This window comes from Neurospora crassa, linkage group I, assembly GCF_000182925.2.
Source record: "Neurospora crassa OR74A linkage group I, whole genome shotgun sequence".
NCBI lineage: Eukaryota > Fungi > Ascomycota > Sordariomycetes > Sordariales > Sordariaceae > Neurospora > Neurospora crassa.
The window spans coordinates 14,115-33,705 of record NC_026501.1 but is presented as its reverse complement, the minus strand read 5'-3'; the positions used below and the strand labels follow the sequence as shown (position 1 = coordinate 33,705).

At 37.3% G+C, this 19,591-nt stretch overlaps 2 protein-coding genes across 2 annotated transcripts; both read right to left on the bottom strand.

Annotated features, from left to right (window-relative positions):
• Positions 1 to 14,090: 14,090 nt before the first annotated feature.
• NCU09904 (glucan 1,3-beta-glucosidase) lies at positions 14,091 to 16,265 on the bottom strand. Its single transcript, XM_952926.2, has 2 exons — positions 15,344 to 16,265; positions 14,091 to 15,268 (listed from the first exon to the last, which is right to left on the bottom strand). The coding sequence occupies exons 1-2, from the start codon at positions 15,832 to 15,834 to the stop codon at positions 14,338 to 14,340; spliced, it is 1,422 nt and encodes a 473-aa protein (XP_958019.2). The 5' UTR covers positions 15,835 to 16,265; the 3' UTR covers positions 14,091 to 14,337.
• A 793-nt stretch (positions 16,266 to 17,058) lies between these two features.
• NCU11134 (hypothetical protein) lies at positions 17,059 to 17,776 on the bottom strand (the record flags this gene model as incomplete). The annotated part of the gene is made up of 3 exons (XM_001727925.1): positions 17,059 to 17,215; positions 17,411 to 17,641; positions 17,691 to 17,776. 3 exons carry the CDS (start codon positions 17,774 to 17,776, stop codon positions 17,059 to 17,061), a joined length of 474 nt encoding a protein of 157 aa, XP_001727977.1.
• Between the last annotated feature and the right edge of the window lie 1,815 nt (positions 17,777 to 19,591).

Here is a 19,591-nt window from a genome sequence, read left to right as displayed (position 1 = left end):
TCGAAGCGGCGCGCTAGTAGTCTACTTCGACGAAGATTAAAATTAGGAAGATCCTAGTTTAATAATTCTATAACGCGCTTCCTCCTACCCTAGAAAGAAGAGTTGTAAAATTGAGTAGTCTATTAAAGTTATTCTTAAAATTGTTTTACTTAAGAAGAAGGTTGCTCCTATTAAAATTATTATTAAGAAGACCGTTATTAAAAAGACTACCGTTAAAAAGGGGAAGGCTACTACGCTAGAGTTAAAGTTAGTCCTAATCCTAGTCCTAGAGCCGCTGTTGTCCTCCTCTAAATTTATAATACCTATTGAAATTTTTAGTAGCGAAAAGGACTTTAACGACGACGATAAAGTTGAATAATAATTCCCCGTCTACTTTACCCCTAAGAAGTAGGCTCTTAATACTTCGTTTTATTTATCGAGCGATAACGATAATAAAGTAGCCTCCTCAATTAAATTAATTACTTTAGCGCTATTAGTTTAACCCCGCGCTACCCGTAAGCCGGTCGCTATAATATTACTACTATTGCGTCTTAAATACCCTAATTCGATATAAGTCTAATTTAATATAATTAGTTTATATATTATTACTAACCGTATTAAATTACTTATTATTGAAGAATATAGTTTATTTAGAGAAATTAAGGTTAAGTAAAATAATAATAAACTTTATAAATAGTAGTTTAGGATAATACTATTTAGCGAGATCCTATATATGTAGTGAGGTTATATAGAAAATATTATTAGCGATAATATAGCTATAGGAATAAAATAGTTAGTTTCTTTATATAACGTTATATATATTGCCGCTACCTATAATAATTGCTGCGCTCGGGTTATTATATATAATAAGATTATTCCTAGGAAGGATTTTTATAATAGGTATAATAATATTAAATATAAGACCGTTATAAAGTTGTACCTTTACTATATTAGTTAGTACTATTATTTTACTATATTATTTAAATTTCGGTTAACCGACCCGCCCGCTAATAAAATCCCTACTACCCCATCCTCCCGTAGTAGTATACCCTTTACTCCTACCCCCTTTTATAATTTAGTTAATCCTTTCGTTACTTTAATTCTATAAATAGTTAATATACTATTATTATAAGGGTTATAAACTTTAACTAGTATTAAAAAGTTTAAGTATATTATAATAAATACTATATTAATAGAAATTGAGAAGAATTTAGAGGAGGATTAGTAACGAGAGGAGTATATAGGGGTAAAGCTACGCGGTACTATATATTAGAAGTTAGTATAAATATAGGCGTATAATTTTGGCTATAAGTATAAGAATTATAATAAGGTTATTGAATATTAAATATATTACGTTATAAATAGGAGTATAACCTATTATAACTTTAATATTAAAAATATAGGTAAGTAGGTATACGCTATATTGTTAGGGAAGGCTATAGTAGTTAATCCACTATTTGAGCTAGTACGAAATATATTAAGTAATAAGATAGTAGCCGCTTTTAATATTAGTAATAGTAGTAATAAATATAAGGGAGGAGGTAATAATCTACTAGTTAATATTAATATTATTAATAATATTAATAGTAGTAATAGTAATACTAATATAAAGACTATAAATAGTTTATTATAAGCTATACTAAAGAAGGATAATTTTAGAAGTCTATACTAGCTATACCCTCCTCCCCTATACCCGCTATACCCGCTACTATACTAGTACTTCCCTCCCTACTTTTAATATCCCTAAATCTAGCTACCTTATACCGCCGGCGGTTTTATTGCTAATTTAGTAATCGCTAGCGGCTATAATTATAATATAGTAGACACTTTCCCTTTACTAGGTAAAGCAGTAATTATCGATTTATATATATTATTAGAGTATTTTACTATTATATTCTATAGGTACCCGACCGACTGCGAAATTCTTACTACTAAACGTACTAATACTAACCCTCCTCCTATTTCTATAATAATTATAATATTTATTTAATTACTAGTACCGCTATTAATTATACTACCGTCGGTAGCGGGCGAAGAGGACGAGGGTAAGGAGATTAGAGATTCCCTAGTAGAGGCTAGAGAGTTATTTGTATTATGTCCGCCCGTACCTTCGATTTTCGATTTTCGTTCGTTACTACTACCCTCCGCCCTACTTAATTGGCCGGCTAAAGAGATTATTACCGAATTCTTTAAGGCGTTCTACAAGCATTATTATATTAAGTCGTTAATTAAAGTAGTACTAGTATATAAAGTTCTAATTGCTTTAAGGAATAAATTCCGGAATAAGGAGGCGCTGCCCGATATATTTGTACTTAGAGAGTAGCTGGTAGAGTAGTTTACGAGGCTGGGGTTTAATTACAATTTCTATACAACATTTAGGGACGGTATTAAAAACTTCCTTAAAATTAAATATACAATATTAGTAATATAATTAAATTATAGTAAGTATACCCTCTAACCCCTATTACTATAATTTAATTAACTAGTATATATTTTAGACCCGCGATTTAATATTATATTCGAATACGGCGTTACTAGAGTTCTTACTTCTATAGCGGGTACTACTACTAACGGTCCTAGCGAGCGATAATAATATTACAAGTCGATTTATAGCGAAAGAGGGGGGTTTTTAGTATTTTAGTATTATTATATAGATAAATATAATTTCTAGTACTTCTAGCACTTTTGGCATTTTTAATATTTCTAGTATTTTTAGTATATAATTTAATTTAATATATATAAATCTATCTCTCCTATTTATATTTTCTACCGCCGCCTAAATATAGTACCCGTCTCTCTATATTCGACTAATTCGTTAGTATACAATTCGCTATACTCTTTATTAATATTATTAAATTAATCTATTACTAGCTTTACGTTCTTAAAATAACTATAGATCTATTATACTTTATACCCTATATTCTATATTAATTACTTAAGAAACGTAGTAAAATTATTATCTAATATCTTATTACCGCCCTTATTATAATATATTTTTTTAAATTACTATTTAAAGTCGTTAAAGTATATTTTAATAAGGTTAAATTCGGGAGAGTACAACGGTAAATACTACAATAGAACCCCCTTCTAATTATATATATACTAGAGTTCGGTATAGGGGTGCTAGCTAGCGTTATTTATTACTAAAATACTATTGCAATTAGGAAATAGATTTATTTTAAGGAGTAAGCATTTTACTATCTAATCCTAAACCCCGGCTAAATCTATTGTACCTTTAAATACTAGTATATTAAATAGCCTATTTACTATAATAGTTAGAAGGAGGTAATATTACGTACTACGTACGAATTTACTTAATACTATCGCAATAATACTACGGGGTGCCCAACTAGTACAACGAACGCCGTCCCTTCGGTTTGTACTAGATTTATTATAAAATACGAATATTTCTACAATAAATAAAGAGATCTTTAATATCTATTCAACTACTAATATAGGGGATTATTATAATACCTTTATATAGAGTCGCTTCTTCTTCCACTTCTCCTATCGAAGGTACTACTATACGGTTTCGGTCGAAACATATACGTTATATTCATTAACTAAAAAGGTATAGATTTCATCGAAGTATAAATCGGGTTTCAATACGAAGAGGTTTATAATTTCTTTTATAATATTAATTATAATTAATAAAGTATAGGGAGTAATATAATATACGTGATGGGGTAATACTACGATGCTTGTTGCAATCTATAATATTAAAGAAGAAGATGTTAGAGGAAGAAAGGCGTGGCCGAAGGCCGCCCCGTACGGGAATCCCTTTATAGGAATTCCGTATCTTATTACTTAATTTACTCTAATTGAGCGGGTCTATGCGACCGGGCAGCTAAGTACGTGCCTAGGTACGTATAGAGGCGTACCGGCGCCTCTAATAATAATAGGTATAGTTCTAACTATGCCTAGTTTATTCTAATTAATTAATTCTAATTATATATGCGATACATTCCGTATTAAGTCCCAGCGCTACGAAGAGAGATATTATTGTCCTTAATAGGAATGCCCTTATTTTCGCCTTAGCGAGCGTCGGCGATATAGCTTAGCGCCCTCCTTACAATCCTTTTCGTCTATAAAGTATATTTTTCGTTATTTATCTATATATAAATAAAATGCTCCTTTCTTACGCTTATCCGGTCGATACTTTTAATAGTCTTCTACTATATCTTTGGCTTTACTTAAATTTTTAATACTCTTCTAATAATTATTATAATAGTTATATCCTTTCTATTTAATATAGTACTAGAGTTTCCTATTGACCTATTTATACGTAGTAATCTTCTCGATTTTATACCGAAGTACTTTTGAGTCCGAGTTTAAACTGCTATTGCTTTAAGAATTTTTAACTGGGTTGGGTAGAGGAAATATCTATTAAAAGGGATTTTCGGTATTAGGAATTGTAGTAAGATAGGCGATTAAGATAACCGGGTGTATTTTTATATTCGGAGGTAAATTTAATTTGTAAGTTAAGCGCCCGACCTTTTAGATAATTTTAAAGGGTCCGGATTATTATTAAGAAATTTTTTAGGATAGGCAGCCGGGTAGATAGTAGTTGTAGTTGAATTTTAAGAAAATTATTTTTCCTTCCTTGAATTTGATTTGCTAGTAGTTAGTATTATAGCGAAGTTTAGCGTTAGCGATAGCGAAGTCTATAGCTAATTATACTTCTTAATAGAAATAATTTTAGAGCGCAGGGTTATCTTTGAAGTTGTATAATAGGTTAATTATACCGGTAGCTACGTTTAACAATCTTAATAATTTGTAATTAAAGAGAAATTTGTAAGGAGAAGTCCTAATATTTTCAATAAAAATATTATTAAGGTTCTATTATAGAAATAGAATAATAAGTAGCTAATTATAGCTTACTTTATAATAGAAGGTGTAAAATTTAATAGTAATTTCTACGGTTTAATTTTTGCATTTAGTAGCACCGTTATCAGCTGGGTAGTACACAATTATTATTAATAATTTTATATTTATTACAATTTATATACTTCGTTAGTAGGCGGAGGTAAATTTACAATTTCGGTCGGATATAATTCCGGTTAGGAATCCCTAATTATATAGTAGGAATATCCGGATAGTAATTATTCCTTATTCTATAGTTATATACTTTTTGTAATTAGGGATAAATAAAGATCTTTTAGATAATTTATTAATAATAGGTATTAATACGTTGAATATTGAATAGTTAGGTATTTATTAAGGGGTATTTATTAAGGATATTTTGGAGAGTTTTATAATAAAGTTGAGAGATATGATTCTTATTGGGAGTGCTTCTTTTGGTTTAATTAGCTAGTAATTGCTAATAGGAGTATTGCAATTAATTTAATTGAATTAGTATATTAGGTAGTATTTTAAATATTATTTAACTAGACGAACCTTATTAAGGAATAATAGTCTTTATAGATTGTATAGTATACGATTGTATTCGAAGTGGTATTTATTATTATAAGTTGTTTTAAGGACCTCTTTTATAAATTTGAAAGGGATATAGAGGTTTTTAATATTATTAGGTTAATAATTGTAAATAAAGCTATTACGTATAAAGAATAAGTAGCCGGGCTTAGAAAAAACTTCGCTATCTTTAGTAATTACCTTATATAACTTTAAATATTTAATAATCTTTAAGAATTTTTTATTTAATATGTATACGGTTGTGTAGGCCTTCCGGCGCTTAAGGTCTATTTACACTTCGGAGAAGGTATATTAAATACTATTTAGTAAATATAAGGTTTTATTGTATTTCCTAAGCGTAATTACTATATAGGCTGCCTTATTAGTATCGTTGTACTAAAGATTATTTAAAATTGGGATGCCGTTTGGGTTGCTAGCTTGCTTGTTTCTAAGAGCCTTTAGGCGATTTAAGGCGTTGGGGATAAAATTTAGCTATCCCGGAATATAGAATACTTTTAGTTAGTATTTTAAGAGATAAATAGAAGTATTAATTAACTTACGGTTAGTTTTGTCCGTAGATGTAGTGCGTAAGGAAGTCTATTCTATAATGCCTTTTGTAGCGGAATAGTTAGTAAGGATAAAAATTATTTTATTATAGGAGTATAGTTAGGTACGGAGTTTCTTTACTATTTATATAAAGTATATTACTTCTAATTTAGAGGGGCCGTATTTAGTTTCGGCCTTAATTAATACTTTATTTAAAAATATAATTAATAGTATTTTAGTAAATAGGATTGGAGATCCTTCGATTTATATAAATTTAGAATTTAGCTTTAAATAAAATATTATAATACTAAAATTATATTTAAGAGACTTATTTATTTATAAGAAGGTACGATGGTTAGGGTTAAGGTAGTAGAGAATTATTAGACTATTATAAATAGCTTATTATAGAACTTTAAATTTTACTTTCTCTATTGGGGTTAAATTATAGTAAATTCTAATATAGTATACAGTACAACGTATAGGCTTTCCCGCCTCGATTTTCCTTTACTTCCACCCTTTTATTAAAAGGGCTATTTTCCGATCCTAAAACGGATTAATTAATTAGGCGTAGTATAGGATAAAGTACTTTAGAAAATTAGTACTTCTAATATATTATTTTAATACTTTAAGTATATTAAGGAATATTAGATTTTAGAAGGCGGCGATATACTCTTTAGTAGTAGATAATTTAAAACTATTAATATAGAATTTTAGTAGTTCGATATTCGGGTATCCTAAATAGGATTTCTTGGGTAATAGTATAATATTCTTCGAGACGAATAGGGAAAAAATCGTATTTAGGTGCTTAAAGTAATCTTTAACCGAATTGGATATAATAATAATATTATTAATATAAATTCAATAATAATCTTTATATTCTTAAAGTAAGGTATTTATAAATTGTTATACGTATGCCAGAGTATTCTTAAATTTTATCTGCACTATTATTAGTTATTTGAGGCCTCGGTGTATAATAAGAGTAAATTAGTTACAATACTTCTACTATACGCTAAATTAATAGAAGAAAGATACAATATTTATAATAGTTATTATAATTTTATTTTGTATAAATATAATAATTTCGCCCTAGAGGGGGAGAGGATAGTTGTTGGGTATAGTTAGGCTATTGAGGATATGTAAATCGATTATTAATCGGCCCTTAAATCCGTTTTTTATCTCCTACTAGATTACAAAAATAGGATAAGTAAAAAGCGTAGTATATTTTACTTAATCTATTTTCCTTTAACAATAAAGAGTATTAAAAATTTTATTAATAATTACCTAATCCTTCTTACTTACTAAATATATTTTAATAACTACTTTATAATTTTACTAACTTTTTACTAAGGGGACCTTTATTATATCCTCCTCGGGTATATTTATTAATTTACCTTCCCGCTAAAATTTAGAGAAATATACTACGAATTACTTTAATACGGCCGCTATTCGCTTACTTCCTACGAAGATATAGACACCCTCTTCCGTAACTACCTTAAGCGCTTTCTCGTTTATACGAATATTAAGAGTTAAATATTTTTTAAAGACCTTAGGATAGTTGTTTATAAGTTCGGAGTATTTAGGCTCGTCGCTAATCGATTTACTACTACTATCGCTAATTAGGAAGGCGAGATTGAGGTTGAGTTTAATATTTATTAGAATATAGTATACCTTATATACCGTAGTAATAGTTTACTTAATAGTTAGGTATTTGGAATTTATTATACTAAGAATTTGGGCGATTATTATTGTATTGTATACTTTAGGCTAAGTTATAGTAATATAACCGTTAGTATTATATTCGATTATTCGGCCTATTTTTTATTTCTTTAAAATTATTATAGTTCTATTAGAAGTATTCTTTATAAGTACTATTATTAGGGATTTAGTATTAAAAACTACACTAACTACTACTAAATGGGAGGAGTTAAATAAAAAGCTTCAATCTTTAGGTAGTCCTATATAATAAATTAGTATTATATATTCCTCCCTAAGTTTTAAAATAATTATTTTAGTCGAGACGACTTTCCTAGTACAGCGATTCGGCGGGCGTAGGACTTTGAACACGGTATTGAAATTATCTTATAGAAGATAGACTTTAGTAATATAGTAGTTAATATAGGTTTACTATAGGTAGAGGAAGGAATTTGCTAATAGGATATTAGGCTTTAGGTCGTCTATTACCTACTTTATTACTATAATTTTTAATAATATTAGCTTCCCCGAACGGTTATATCCATATAAGAAGAAAGTAAAAGTAACCTATTCGGTTAACTTAACCGGCTTTCCTCTAACGCCTTTTATTCTCGTAGTAAAATCTATTAATATAGAATATTCTAGGGTTTTTAGAAATACTTTACTAATAATAGTTTTACTAACTCTTAGATTTACATAGATCTCAACGGGGTTAGCTTCTAATATAACTTAGGCTATAATGCGTAGATATATAAAGTTTGAAAGAGGATTGGTCTTGGAAAGTTTATTAGTTTATAGTGCAGCGTTTTTAATTAGGATAATAGTATAAATACCGCTAGCTTCGGTATTAGTAGTAGGCTTATTACTAAAGTCGGCGGTCGAAGATTTGCAGAGGTTAATATAATTAATTAGTTAATTTTTCGAAGGAAAGTCCCTTTTATAATATTTATACTTATAAAAGTCGTTACTACGGGGAATAAATAGGATTAATTCCTCAGTATTATATTTAATATTATAATGTTTGGCGTGGGAAGTCTTTATAATTATTAAACTGAAAATTGTTAAGTACTTAGAATAAGTTAATTAGTTATTATATATATAGTAAACCGAATTATTTAAGGTATATTTATTTGTATTATTTCTTATAAAATTAATAAGGTCTATTCTACTTAATTTAGCCTCCTCCTTTGTATAGTAGGTATAGTCCGCTATATTTTAATTATAATTGCGGTTGTAATTATAATTGGGGGTACGGTTGTAATTATAGTCGTTCGTACGGGTATAATTATAATTAAGGGTCCAGAAGCGGTTACAGTCTTAAGTACAATTGGGAGTACAATTATAATTAATATTACGATAGTTAATGCAATTATAATTTCGATTATTATAATAACAGTTAGAATTGCAATTATAATTGCGGTTGCAATTTAAATTATATCTATAGGTAAAGGCTTGGCTACTAGAGAAGTTTGATAAAGAATATTTATTTCTAGCTACAGTTAAGAGAATAATTTAAATTTTTTTAATTTCTTCTATATAAATTTCAGCGTTATTAAAGGCGGGCGGGGGGTAAATAATAGTTTTTATATTTATATTAAAGCTATTCTAAATTTAGACTATAACGTTATACTAGTTAGTACCGTCCTTAATTAGAATGCCTATAGTTCGTATAAGATATAGTTGTTTAAGGATGTACGTAGTAATAGCGTTCTCGTCCTTATATATATTATATAAAGAGATTCTTCCGGTATTAAACTTCCAGGTAACTATAGCCGTATTGGGGGTAAATCTCTTTACTAGGGCTAAAGTTAGTTCTTTTATAGTACTTAAGGTACAATACTTATTTAGGGTTATTTAGTTATACTACTATATATAAATAATACTTTGTAAGAAGAGAGGCTATATCCGAATAAATTATTTATAAATAGAGCCGTTAGGGTTATTTTTAAGTAGAGCGATTAATTAGTCCTTAAATATAGTAGCGTTAGTATAAACGAAGTTACTACCGGATTCGATTATACTTATATCTTCGGGGTCGTCGGCGAATAGGTTGAAAGTGCCAATATTATTTCGCTTAAGTTTAGTTTTATTTTTATTAAAGTTAGTAGTTTTAAAGAAGGTAGGTTTATAATTGGTAAAGTAATTAGTTTTACCGATAGGACGTAGGCCGTTATTATTATTATTATTATTTGTATTATTATTATTATTAAAGTCGCCGGGGGCGGTTGTAATTAGGCGGATATTTAGAAGGATAGAAGGGGTATTACCTCTAACTTTATTAGTAGTATTTATTTTAGATGAAGGAAAAGAATTTTTAATTTTACTATCGATAGTAATAGGGGTAGTGCGGGTAGAATGAGCGAGAGTAATAGGAAATTCCTTAGTACGCTTTACAACCGCTTTATTGGTTTTATTATATGATAAATTGGAATATGCGGCGGAATGAGTTTGTTTAGTATAGAGGTCCTTAATTTATTGGAAGTATTTCTTATATATTTCGGCTTATTTCTTTAATAATTTACGGAGGTTTAGGTTGTAGTCCTTAATGCTATTAATAAATTCTATAAAATTATTTATATTGAATTCGGCGTTTTTATTAAATATATTAGTAAAACGGGGGTTATAGTAAGCATTTTCGTTAGGAGTAGATCCCTAGTTATAAGTATACGTATAGGGCAGGGGGCTACTATTAGGAGTAGGACGTACTAGGATTAGTTTAATAAAAGCTAGGATGATTTTATATATATAGGGATAGCAATATAAATTATACGGAATATTAATATAAGCGCCTTTATTAGTATCCTTAATAGTAGGTTAATAGTAAGAAGAGGGACCTTTATTAGGATTTTAATTAAGGTTAATTAAATCCGGTTTATTATAGTAAATAGCGGTAACGTTGGATTTATTTAATAAACTATTAAGGAATCCTCTAAGCATTTCTTTATTAGTCGCCTTCTTTTTACCCTTTAGAGATATTCCGAATTGAGAGGTAAGGGTAGCTAGTAGCTCTTTATAGTTAGTTAATATATTAACTTTAAAGCTATTAATTTAAGTTGCGAAATTATTAATACAGACTTCTCTAGTATCAATTGTAATAGAATTCTTCTAAAATTACTTATAAATTTCGTTCTTTATTTAATAGAGATTTGTATTTAGATGTTTAATTATAATATTTATATAATTTAAGCGCTTCTAAACCTTCTTATTATTAATCTGCTTAGGAAGGTCCGGGTCGTTGGAATCCGAACTTAAGTCGTTACTACGGCCTAAAGTAGCGGTATTATAATTATTTTATAGAGAAGAATATTTTTTGGGTAATAAAGGGAGGGTAAGATTTTCGGGTAGGTTAATAATAGACGACCAACGCGATTTTAAAGAGGAGAGGGTATTCGCTATACTTAAAATAAAACTACCGATGAAACTAGTTTTAAGCTAGGCGGCGTTACGCTAAACCGGAGCTTAGACTTAGGTAACGTTGCGAATGGTACTAGTATTACGGGTTGGAGTATTAGGACAATGCTAGGGCAGTATAAATTAGTTATTTAAACGTTCGACGTTATATGTCGAAGGAGCCGATAGCTTGCGAGGCGATCGTCGCACCGTCGTAGGGTCGGGGGGAGGGTCTTCGCCGGCTATAATAAATATTACTTAGTCGATAATAGGTGAAAGAGATTGGGTCCGTTACTAACGGTGTTCTATATAAACGACCGATGGTTCTAAATAGGAGAAGAGGAAGTAATAGCTATCTAGCGGACAAGTAAATCGCGGGGTAACCTATTGCGTCGAAGTTTAATTAAGAAGCTCGGATTGGGGTAATATAGAGGTTTTAGTACGTTCGTTCGATATAAGCCAATGCGAGTGTAATAGTATAAGGTAAGGAAGCGCAATCTTTACAATACTATTTAAGCAATACGCGATCGATAAACCGGGGTAATTGTAGGATTAACGTTTTATATAGATGGGAGATCGTTTAATCGGACTATAAGGCTCGCAATCTATATAATTGGCGAATTTAGTAGAATAAAGGTAATTGTAGGACTAATGTACTACGCGCAATAGAAGATCGTTCGATTAGATTAGTAAACTTGCAAAATAAATAATTAGCGAATTTACTAAAATAAGGGTACGAGGAGTATATTACTCGCGATAGTTACTATAACCTTTTAATTATAATTATTACTTAATAGAGTAATACTACAATGCTTATTGTAATTTGTAATATTAAAAAAGAAAATATTAGAGGAAGAAAGGCGTAGCCGAAGGCCGCCCTGTACGGGAATCCCTTTATAGGAATTCCGTATTTTATTATTTAACCTACTCTAACTAAGCGGGTCTATACGACCGGGCAGCTAAGCACGTGCCTGGGCACGTATAGAGGCGTGCCGGCGCCTCTGACAATAATAGGCATAGTTCTAACTATACTTAGTTTACTCTAGTTAATTGATTCTAATCATACATACGATGCATCCCGCATTAATACGCTATACCTTAAGCGCCTATATAGGAAGCTTTCTAGTATTCTAGGAAATTCGTAATAGTAAAAATGCCTTACTAGTATCCGATAGAGTACGCTTATATTTTTATATACTCTTTATACTTATACTAATAATCTTAGCGACATTATTAGGATACTCGTTATTTACTAGTATTATTGTTATTAATACCTTCTAGTAGGTATTAGGGTAGTATACTATATCGATAATAGTTTAAAAGATAATATAAATATTAAAATAGATAATTGTACGACGTAGAGTATTAAAATATCGACTTTTTGTACTAGTTTTAGCTAAATTTCAATATTAAACGATTAAGTTGAGTTGTGTAAAGCGATGTTAAATGGCCAGATTTGTTAAATGCGGTGTGTGTGTGTGTGCACGCACACACACCTCTTGCCAAGACTGCACAGGCGATTGAGTGTGGGAACATCTTAACAACTGCCCTTATGCTCCAAGAGATATCGTATCCAGATGCAGTCCGAGCGTTCTCCAATCCCGAAAGCAAGCACACGGCACCACGGCAGTGACAAGTCTGACAGCTCACGGCAATTCGGAATCGCTTGTCAGCATCACCCACATCAACCATCTTTCTGTTTTGACTTTTTCGTTTGCGTCTCATTCGCTGCCTACTGGATGGTTTGTCTCATCCCTGGAGATAAGCTTTTCAGCGTACGGTGCTGTTAGTCAAATCACCAAGGGAACAATCCAATGTACAATGCGAGGTCCCAAGACGGCCCGAGGGAGACCACACCATCTTTTCCATTCCTCAACAGGAGTGTTGAAGCGTTCCATTCTCATCACCAACATTTCAAAATCAAGGAAACGACCGCCAGATCGGAAAGCCTCTTTATCCCTTCAGTTATCGTTGGCTACGAGCACTGCCAACGCACCAATTACCAACTCTTTGCCCGCCCTTTTATATGCGGCTTACACAGTATTGATTGCTTCACTGCCAGGCACCAAACTTGGCATTTCAAGCCACCTTTGAGCCGATTTATCCAGACCATTCGTGTTTCACTGGTCAATTCCTTCCGGGATTTGCTGAATGCGAACAAGAAATGCAAACGCCAAGGTGAATACCGCCCACCTATTTTTGGCACTCTGCAAGGCCCATATGTGTAGGTCTTTCCTCGTATTCATCTTCAGCGGTCGTGCACTTCATCGGCAATATGACTGGTTGACGCTGCAACGGAGAATACCAGGGGCTGTCGCGAGCCGTAGCAGTTGGTGACACAGGATTGGAGTGAGGAGATTTTGCGAAATTCGTACCTCTGTAGATAGTTGAGGACTGGGCGGACGGACCGCGCAAGTTAATCTCGTTGTCTCCGATCCGGCGACTTACCGGCAAGCTCTCGGGACGGATGCCTAAAAGGCCGGGAGTGTGGAGTGAGAGACCGGATAGCCCCACACATCGGCCCCGGTGTTGAGATCGCCGCCCGGTGCCCCGTTGTTTTGGGTTGGGGTTTGTCCACCGAGATGAACGGGATCGACGACCACACTACCTCTTCATCATCCTGAGCCTCTTGTATAGTTATTTGTATACCTCAATGTCATCGTCCAAATCATGTCATCACGTAAGTAATTCGAATAATGGCAATGATACTGTCCATACCAACCTACACATTGAATCCATATTCTGAAATTTACAAGTAAGGGCAGGTCCAAAATTGCCCGTGTCCCCCCAGCCTCTGCCCCGCCATCGATCGCTGCCTGGGGTTCAGTCCACACACCCCCTCGACCCCGACCATTCCTAAAACATGGTGGAACCGGGACCTGGAACTTAGTGGATCAGACCCTGAAATGCAGCGGACCACGACAGCATCCACAGCGGGAGATCATCGCGGGGCTCGGTCGCGGGCAAGTGGAATCCTTCCACTTTCCGGAGTTCACCACCCTGCCATCTCCACCTACTGTGATTCGGCTTCAACCTTTGTGTGTTGCGATTCCAAAATTCTAGAAAGGTATGTAGAAGTAGGCATCTCCGAGGATTACCCACGTTATATAAGAAACAGACACACGTAACCCAAGAATAACCGAGATAACAATTAGGTCCAACACTAGTCTAAGTACCTCTAGCTGTCATCATTGTATTATCCAATCTCTCCATGCTTATAATCATACTCCCATCCGATCCCATGTCCCCGACACCCTGACCCCCAGACAAAAAAAGGAAAGGAAAAAAAAAGAAAAAGAAAAAGAAAAAAAAAGAAAACTACAGCTCCTCATGCCCATCACACTGCTGCCACATAACGACCTTCTCCACCTCCATCTGCGGGCTCTTCCACGTGGGGAACCACTGATCCTTAGCCAGCCAAAAGTCCTTTTTGGCATTCGGACTCGAATCCACCCACGGCTTGCCATTCGACTGGTCCTGGAACCACCCGTTCGTTCCACCTACCGCGACATTCAAGATCAAATAGAACTTTTGATCAAAGGGCGTGTTCAGGCGGCCCGTGTATCCCCAGGGGTCAGTGGTGCGAGTGCCGTTCTCGTCTACCTGCGGGAAGTTACCCCGTTGCCAGAGGGGTTTGTTGAAGTTCACGTAGAGGACTTGCAGCAGGCGCGAGTCGACGTAGGTGAAGAGGTACTTCTCGGACCATTCGAGACCGAAAGTGTGGAATTTGTTTGCGAACGTGGTGTGCAGGGCCTGGCGCTTGACGTTGGTGCGCCAGAAGGCGTCTGAAAGGGAAGAAGGACCCCAGTGCAGCGTGGAGGAGATGATGTCGTTGCCGCCTTGTGGGTACGTGTAGTTGTTGCCGCGGGACTCAGCCAGATCAATCTCACCGGATTGAGGCCACTGGCCGTAGGTGCTGTTAACGGGCATCATCCAGATGGCGGGCCATAGCCAGTCTCCTTCGGGCAGGCGGGCGGTGACTTCAACACGGCCGTATTTGATGGAGGCGCCGAGACGGGTGTTGAGGCGGGCCGAGAGGACGGGAGGCACGATGGAACTGTTACCGACGGTGGTGTTGGTGGCTGCTACGCAGTCTCGGTAAACGGTGGAGGTGCAGTCGCCCGAGGCGAGGAGGTCGACTTTGGAGTCGGAGAGGAGGAGCTTGTCGTCTTGGAGGGTGGCTTTGATGACAAGCTTTCCGTCTTCGATGTAGGCGTTGTCTTTGGTGGTTTGCTGGAATTCGCCGTTGCTGTTGTGCCGCTGATGTTAGCGAATGTACCCAGATGCCCAGATGAAGGAGGATAAAAGAAGGAAAGAAACATACCCAAAACCACCCAATTGTACCTCGTGCTGCCACACACTGTCCCTAATTCCTTGACTCCAATCCTCATCCAGCACCAAACAGTACTTGTGCTTCACCACGGACCTGATCCCATCCCATATCAGGAACCCAGAGATGGCCAAGCCAATGAAGATGCCGACCAGAGGAATAATCGTCACCCACTTCTCCTTGGGGTCTTTCTTCTCTGCCCATGGCTTTTCTACCTCGCCCTTGCGTACTCGACGAGAGTGGAAGTATCGTTGGCCACCGGGCAAAGCTTCGTGGTGAGCTCCTATACCACCAGAGTTCGAGGATGTGTCGAAGCTTGATGGTGGACGGGTGGGAATGGGACTGGCAAAGGGGTTCTCGTTGGAGCCCTCGTTGGAGCGTTGCGAGGCTCGAGACTCGACGCCCGAGTCAAAGTTGTGACGGCCGCTTGCCCGAGGGTCGAGATGTTCGCGGTGGTCGTTGTCCATGGTGTGTCTGTGGTCCATGGACTGATGCTAGTGTCTTTTCAAGAAGGAAAAAAAAACAGTATAGCCCAAGAAGATATGGCAGGATATGTCGAGACAGTCTATGTCTTTCGGAGCTTGGGAACAAGACCGCAGAGACCAGGGAGGTCTTGTAGCAAGAAGCGAGACTTTCGGTCTTGCTATCGAGACGTATCAAAGGCTGCGAAGATTCAGATAAAGCTGATCAGATAGGTAGATTTTGACGTGTAACTGGGCAGGGCGATGACAGGAAGAAGCAACGCAACTGTCGGAAGAAGGAGCCCAGGCCTATGGTGGCCAATGGTGGTCCATATCGGGACATGGAGACCCTTCAGCTCTTGACAGGGAGTTCATTCTGGATGTCGGCATAGGTGTGACAGATAGGCTGGCCAGCGCGTGGGAGGATTTGGTGGCCGTCGAGGGTCTTGGCCACGACAAGGGATGTTGTTGAAGGAAGAAAACCAATACAGGAACTACTAGGTAATGTTTCCATGTCTACAAACGGAGCAAGGGGGTACAGAAAAGGAATCGATAGTATATGATAGTGTACAAGGGTACAGTGGTACTTGGGTTCAATGTACCTGAATAGACAGCGATCAGACAGGGGCAAGGGTACTACCTTTTTGACACTAATTAGTGGGACTGGGCGGAGTCAGCCGGGAAAATAGGTGTGCACCCCCCGCAGCTCTCCAAAACATGGAATTGAGGGGAATCGATCTCTTCAATGGACTCGCCAGATATCACTTTTACTCACCCGAGTCCCGTCACCGCCGAATCGCATAATCTTCTTTGCTTTTTTTCGACGAAATGGCTTCAAGGTCAGACTGGCAGCGGCCACTCATCCACTTCCGATGAGCTGCGTCAACCTTGGCCGGCACGAATATGGATCACCACCAAGCCCAGATTCAGCCGCCTGCGACAAGGAACTGAAAGCAACTGAAGTCGACCCCTCCGTTGATACTTCGAATTGTGCCGATTGCCTCGCTAAACACGTACCCCCTCCAGCGATACTACCTACCATTATCTACAGTAATCTGTATTCCTTGCATACACGAGGCAATGATACCATGTATGGTCTCGAGAGACCGCCAATCTATCCCCGAATCCTCCAAACATCTCACATGCAAGCCAGCAAACGGTTTGGCTAAAAGATGGCAGAATAGGTAACTGTACATTGCTACAATTGCCCAGTTCGCGTTTTGAAGATTAACAATCACCACCTCCGTTTCAATGACGCTGTGGCGGTTGTGGCTCAGGGCAAATCTTCCTTGTGCCTGGGCTCCCGAAGGAGGCACGGGTTGGACCGTACTGGGTGTCAGTTGTGAGGGTGTCGAGGAATACCAACCACAACCCCATCGGCTTAGCATCGTCAGCGTTTCTTTTGCTAACCACTTGGGGTAGTTTACAGTCCCGAATTCAGTTTCCACATCTGGATCCAGGCGTCTCGATATCGCTGCCTCACCACACCACAACCACTGCTAAGATTCACATTTTTACAACCGAGACCGACGCCGAATTGCTGGACCCGAGACAGTTACAAGGGGGGCGAGAGAATTTCCTACCCACGCAAATACCTTACCTTATCTCTGGAGCCGCGCGCAAAAGGAAAAGTTGGTTGCGACTTGACCGCGGCAAGCCACGGCGTGTGAAAAGAGCGCCATCTGTCATCAATGGCTCGACCACGACAATGGCTTGGTCGTTTCGTTCCCGGGAGGCCACGACCTTGCGGCTGACTGCGGCAGCTCCGACCTCCTGCCATATCAACACCAAGAATCTGCTAGTGTTGAAGATCATCATCTTCCCTGGGTTGCTGTAGTGATCAAGCAGTCGAGACGTGCTAGGACACCTCGACCACACACGGTCCGTCCTTCACAGACATCCCAACATTCCCACGCACACGTGGAACCAGTGAGGGCTCTTGTAGCATGGGAGCTTGAACAACCATTATCAAGTCCCGTATCCTACAGAAAAGGGTGACATTATTCGACTCGACCCGGTTTCTTGGGTTGGGGTAAACGTTCCTTCTCTGGACCCTTACCGAGACTTGTTGATGGCCAGTTATTGTTAGAACTGGTTTCTGTTCTCATGCTTTGGTCAACCGTGTTACCGAACAGCCTGCCTGCACCCTACCAGGCAACAAGTGTTCCTTGTGTACAAGTTGTGCTCACCTGCCTACGCATCAAGATGAGTCGCTCGTAGGTTTTCTTGTACTCCCTTCCACACCTTTCAGGTTGTCCAAACAGCTGCTGTGCACACTCCCACAAAGTTGAGGGAACTCCCGCTCCTATCGCAAGTCAAGGACGCCACAAACGCCTTGCAATCTCCGATACGAAGTCTTGGGTGACACAATATGCTTCGCTGTTCCTCGTGCCAGCCATCTTTCTTTCTCATGTTTTTGTCTGTCCCATATTTCCCACGGTTGCCCACCAAGTATTCCTCGCCATGAATTTTTGCTTTTTCATCCGACAATATCTCCCTGTAATAACGGGCGATCAGTTCGGCCGCTCGAACACTTAGTAGATACACTGGTGCAGAACACGTGGGATGTAGCGTTCCATTGCTTTCAACTTCGCATCTATCCTAACCATTCTAATCCGTTCAGCTTTCCTCTCACAGATGGTTTAGCTTGATGCAGAATTGCACAGACAACGTTTTCACAGCATCAATGCCAGGTTTGACCACTGATATCTCTTTCATTCGCATCCCGTCATTACCCTTGTCCTTGAGTGCGAGCGGCGCTTTGGGCTTTTTGCATTTTTGCATTAGCCCAGCCCTCTTTGAGGCTTGAAGGCGAACCAGTAACCAAAATCCGTGGGAACGCCTCATCTTTCCGATTTTTTACGCTGGATGATGGCACCTACTTGCACAGTTTCACCCTCTTTTTTGTCAGGGTCAATTCAAGACATGTGAACCATTGGTTTGGCACCGTACCTTATCTCCAGCCGTTTCAGTGGGTAGGTAGATAAACAGCAAAAGGTTCCCTTTCCAGACCGGCGGAAGATACAGGTGGCAGTCGAGTAGTGTACTATCGTGACTTTTGAACATGAAGCTGAAAAGCTTCTCTTGGCCACTGTCTCAAGACGAAAAATATTTCAATGAAGACAGGGAAGGTCTAGAACCATGTGTATCTTCGGTTCTGACCGAGAGTATGTCGCAAGATACTGAACCCCCACGCTTTCCACGCTTTGGCTATATCGCCCAATGGCATCCATGCGTCCAGACGGCGAACATCCGGGGCCATCGTGTCAGTGAAAACTGCAACATCCTAAGCCACAATCACAACCACTGCTGTCATCGGCGTTTTTTTTTTTTTTTTTTTTTCCCCCTTTTTTTTTTTTTTTATTTATTTTTTTTTTTTTCAATGTCCTAGCATTGTTTTTTTTTTTCTCGTCCCAACACCAACCAAGGGTTTCCGAAGAGATCAACACTCGCCCACAGCCACACCACCAAAACCACACGAATGAACAACCCAAACCATACCTACCTACTAAACCCAACCCAAGCCACAACACCACAATCACCCGCCCTCATCCGCCCAACCACTCTACCGCACAACCGCCCAATAGCCCTTCCGTCTATAACAGGTTTAGCAACCGGTGGCGGTGAAGATCACCCTTTGGAAAAGGAGACGCACATGCAGGCCGGGAGCGGAACTGTCACCTCGACATGCCCATTCCTATCCCGTTGACGTTTTCTGTCACTGGGGAGCTAGCGAAGGCTGAAGTAAGAATGGGCACGGTAAGGTGACATTTCAGCTCTA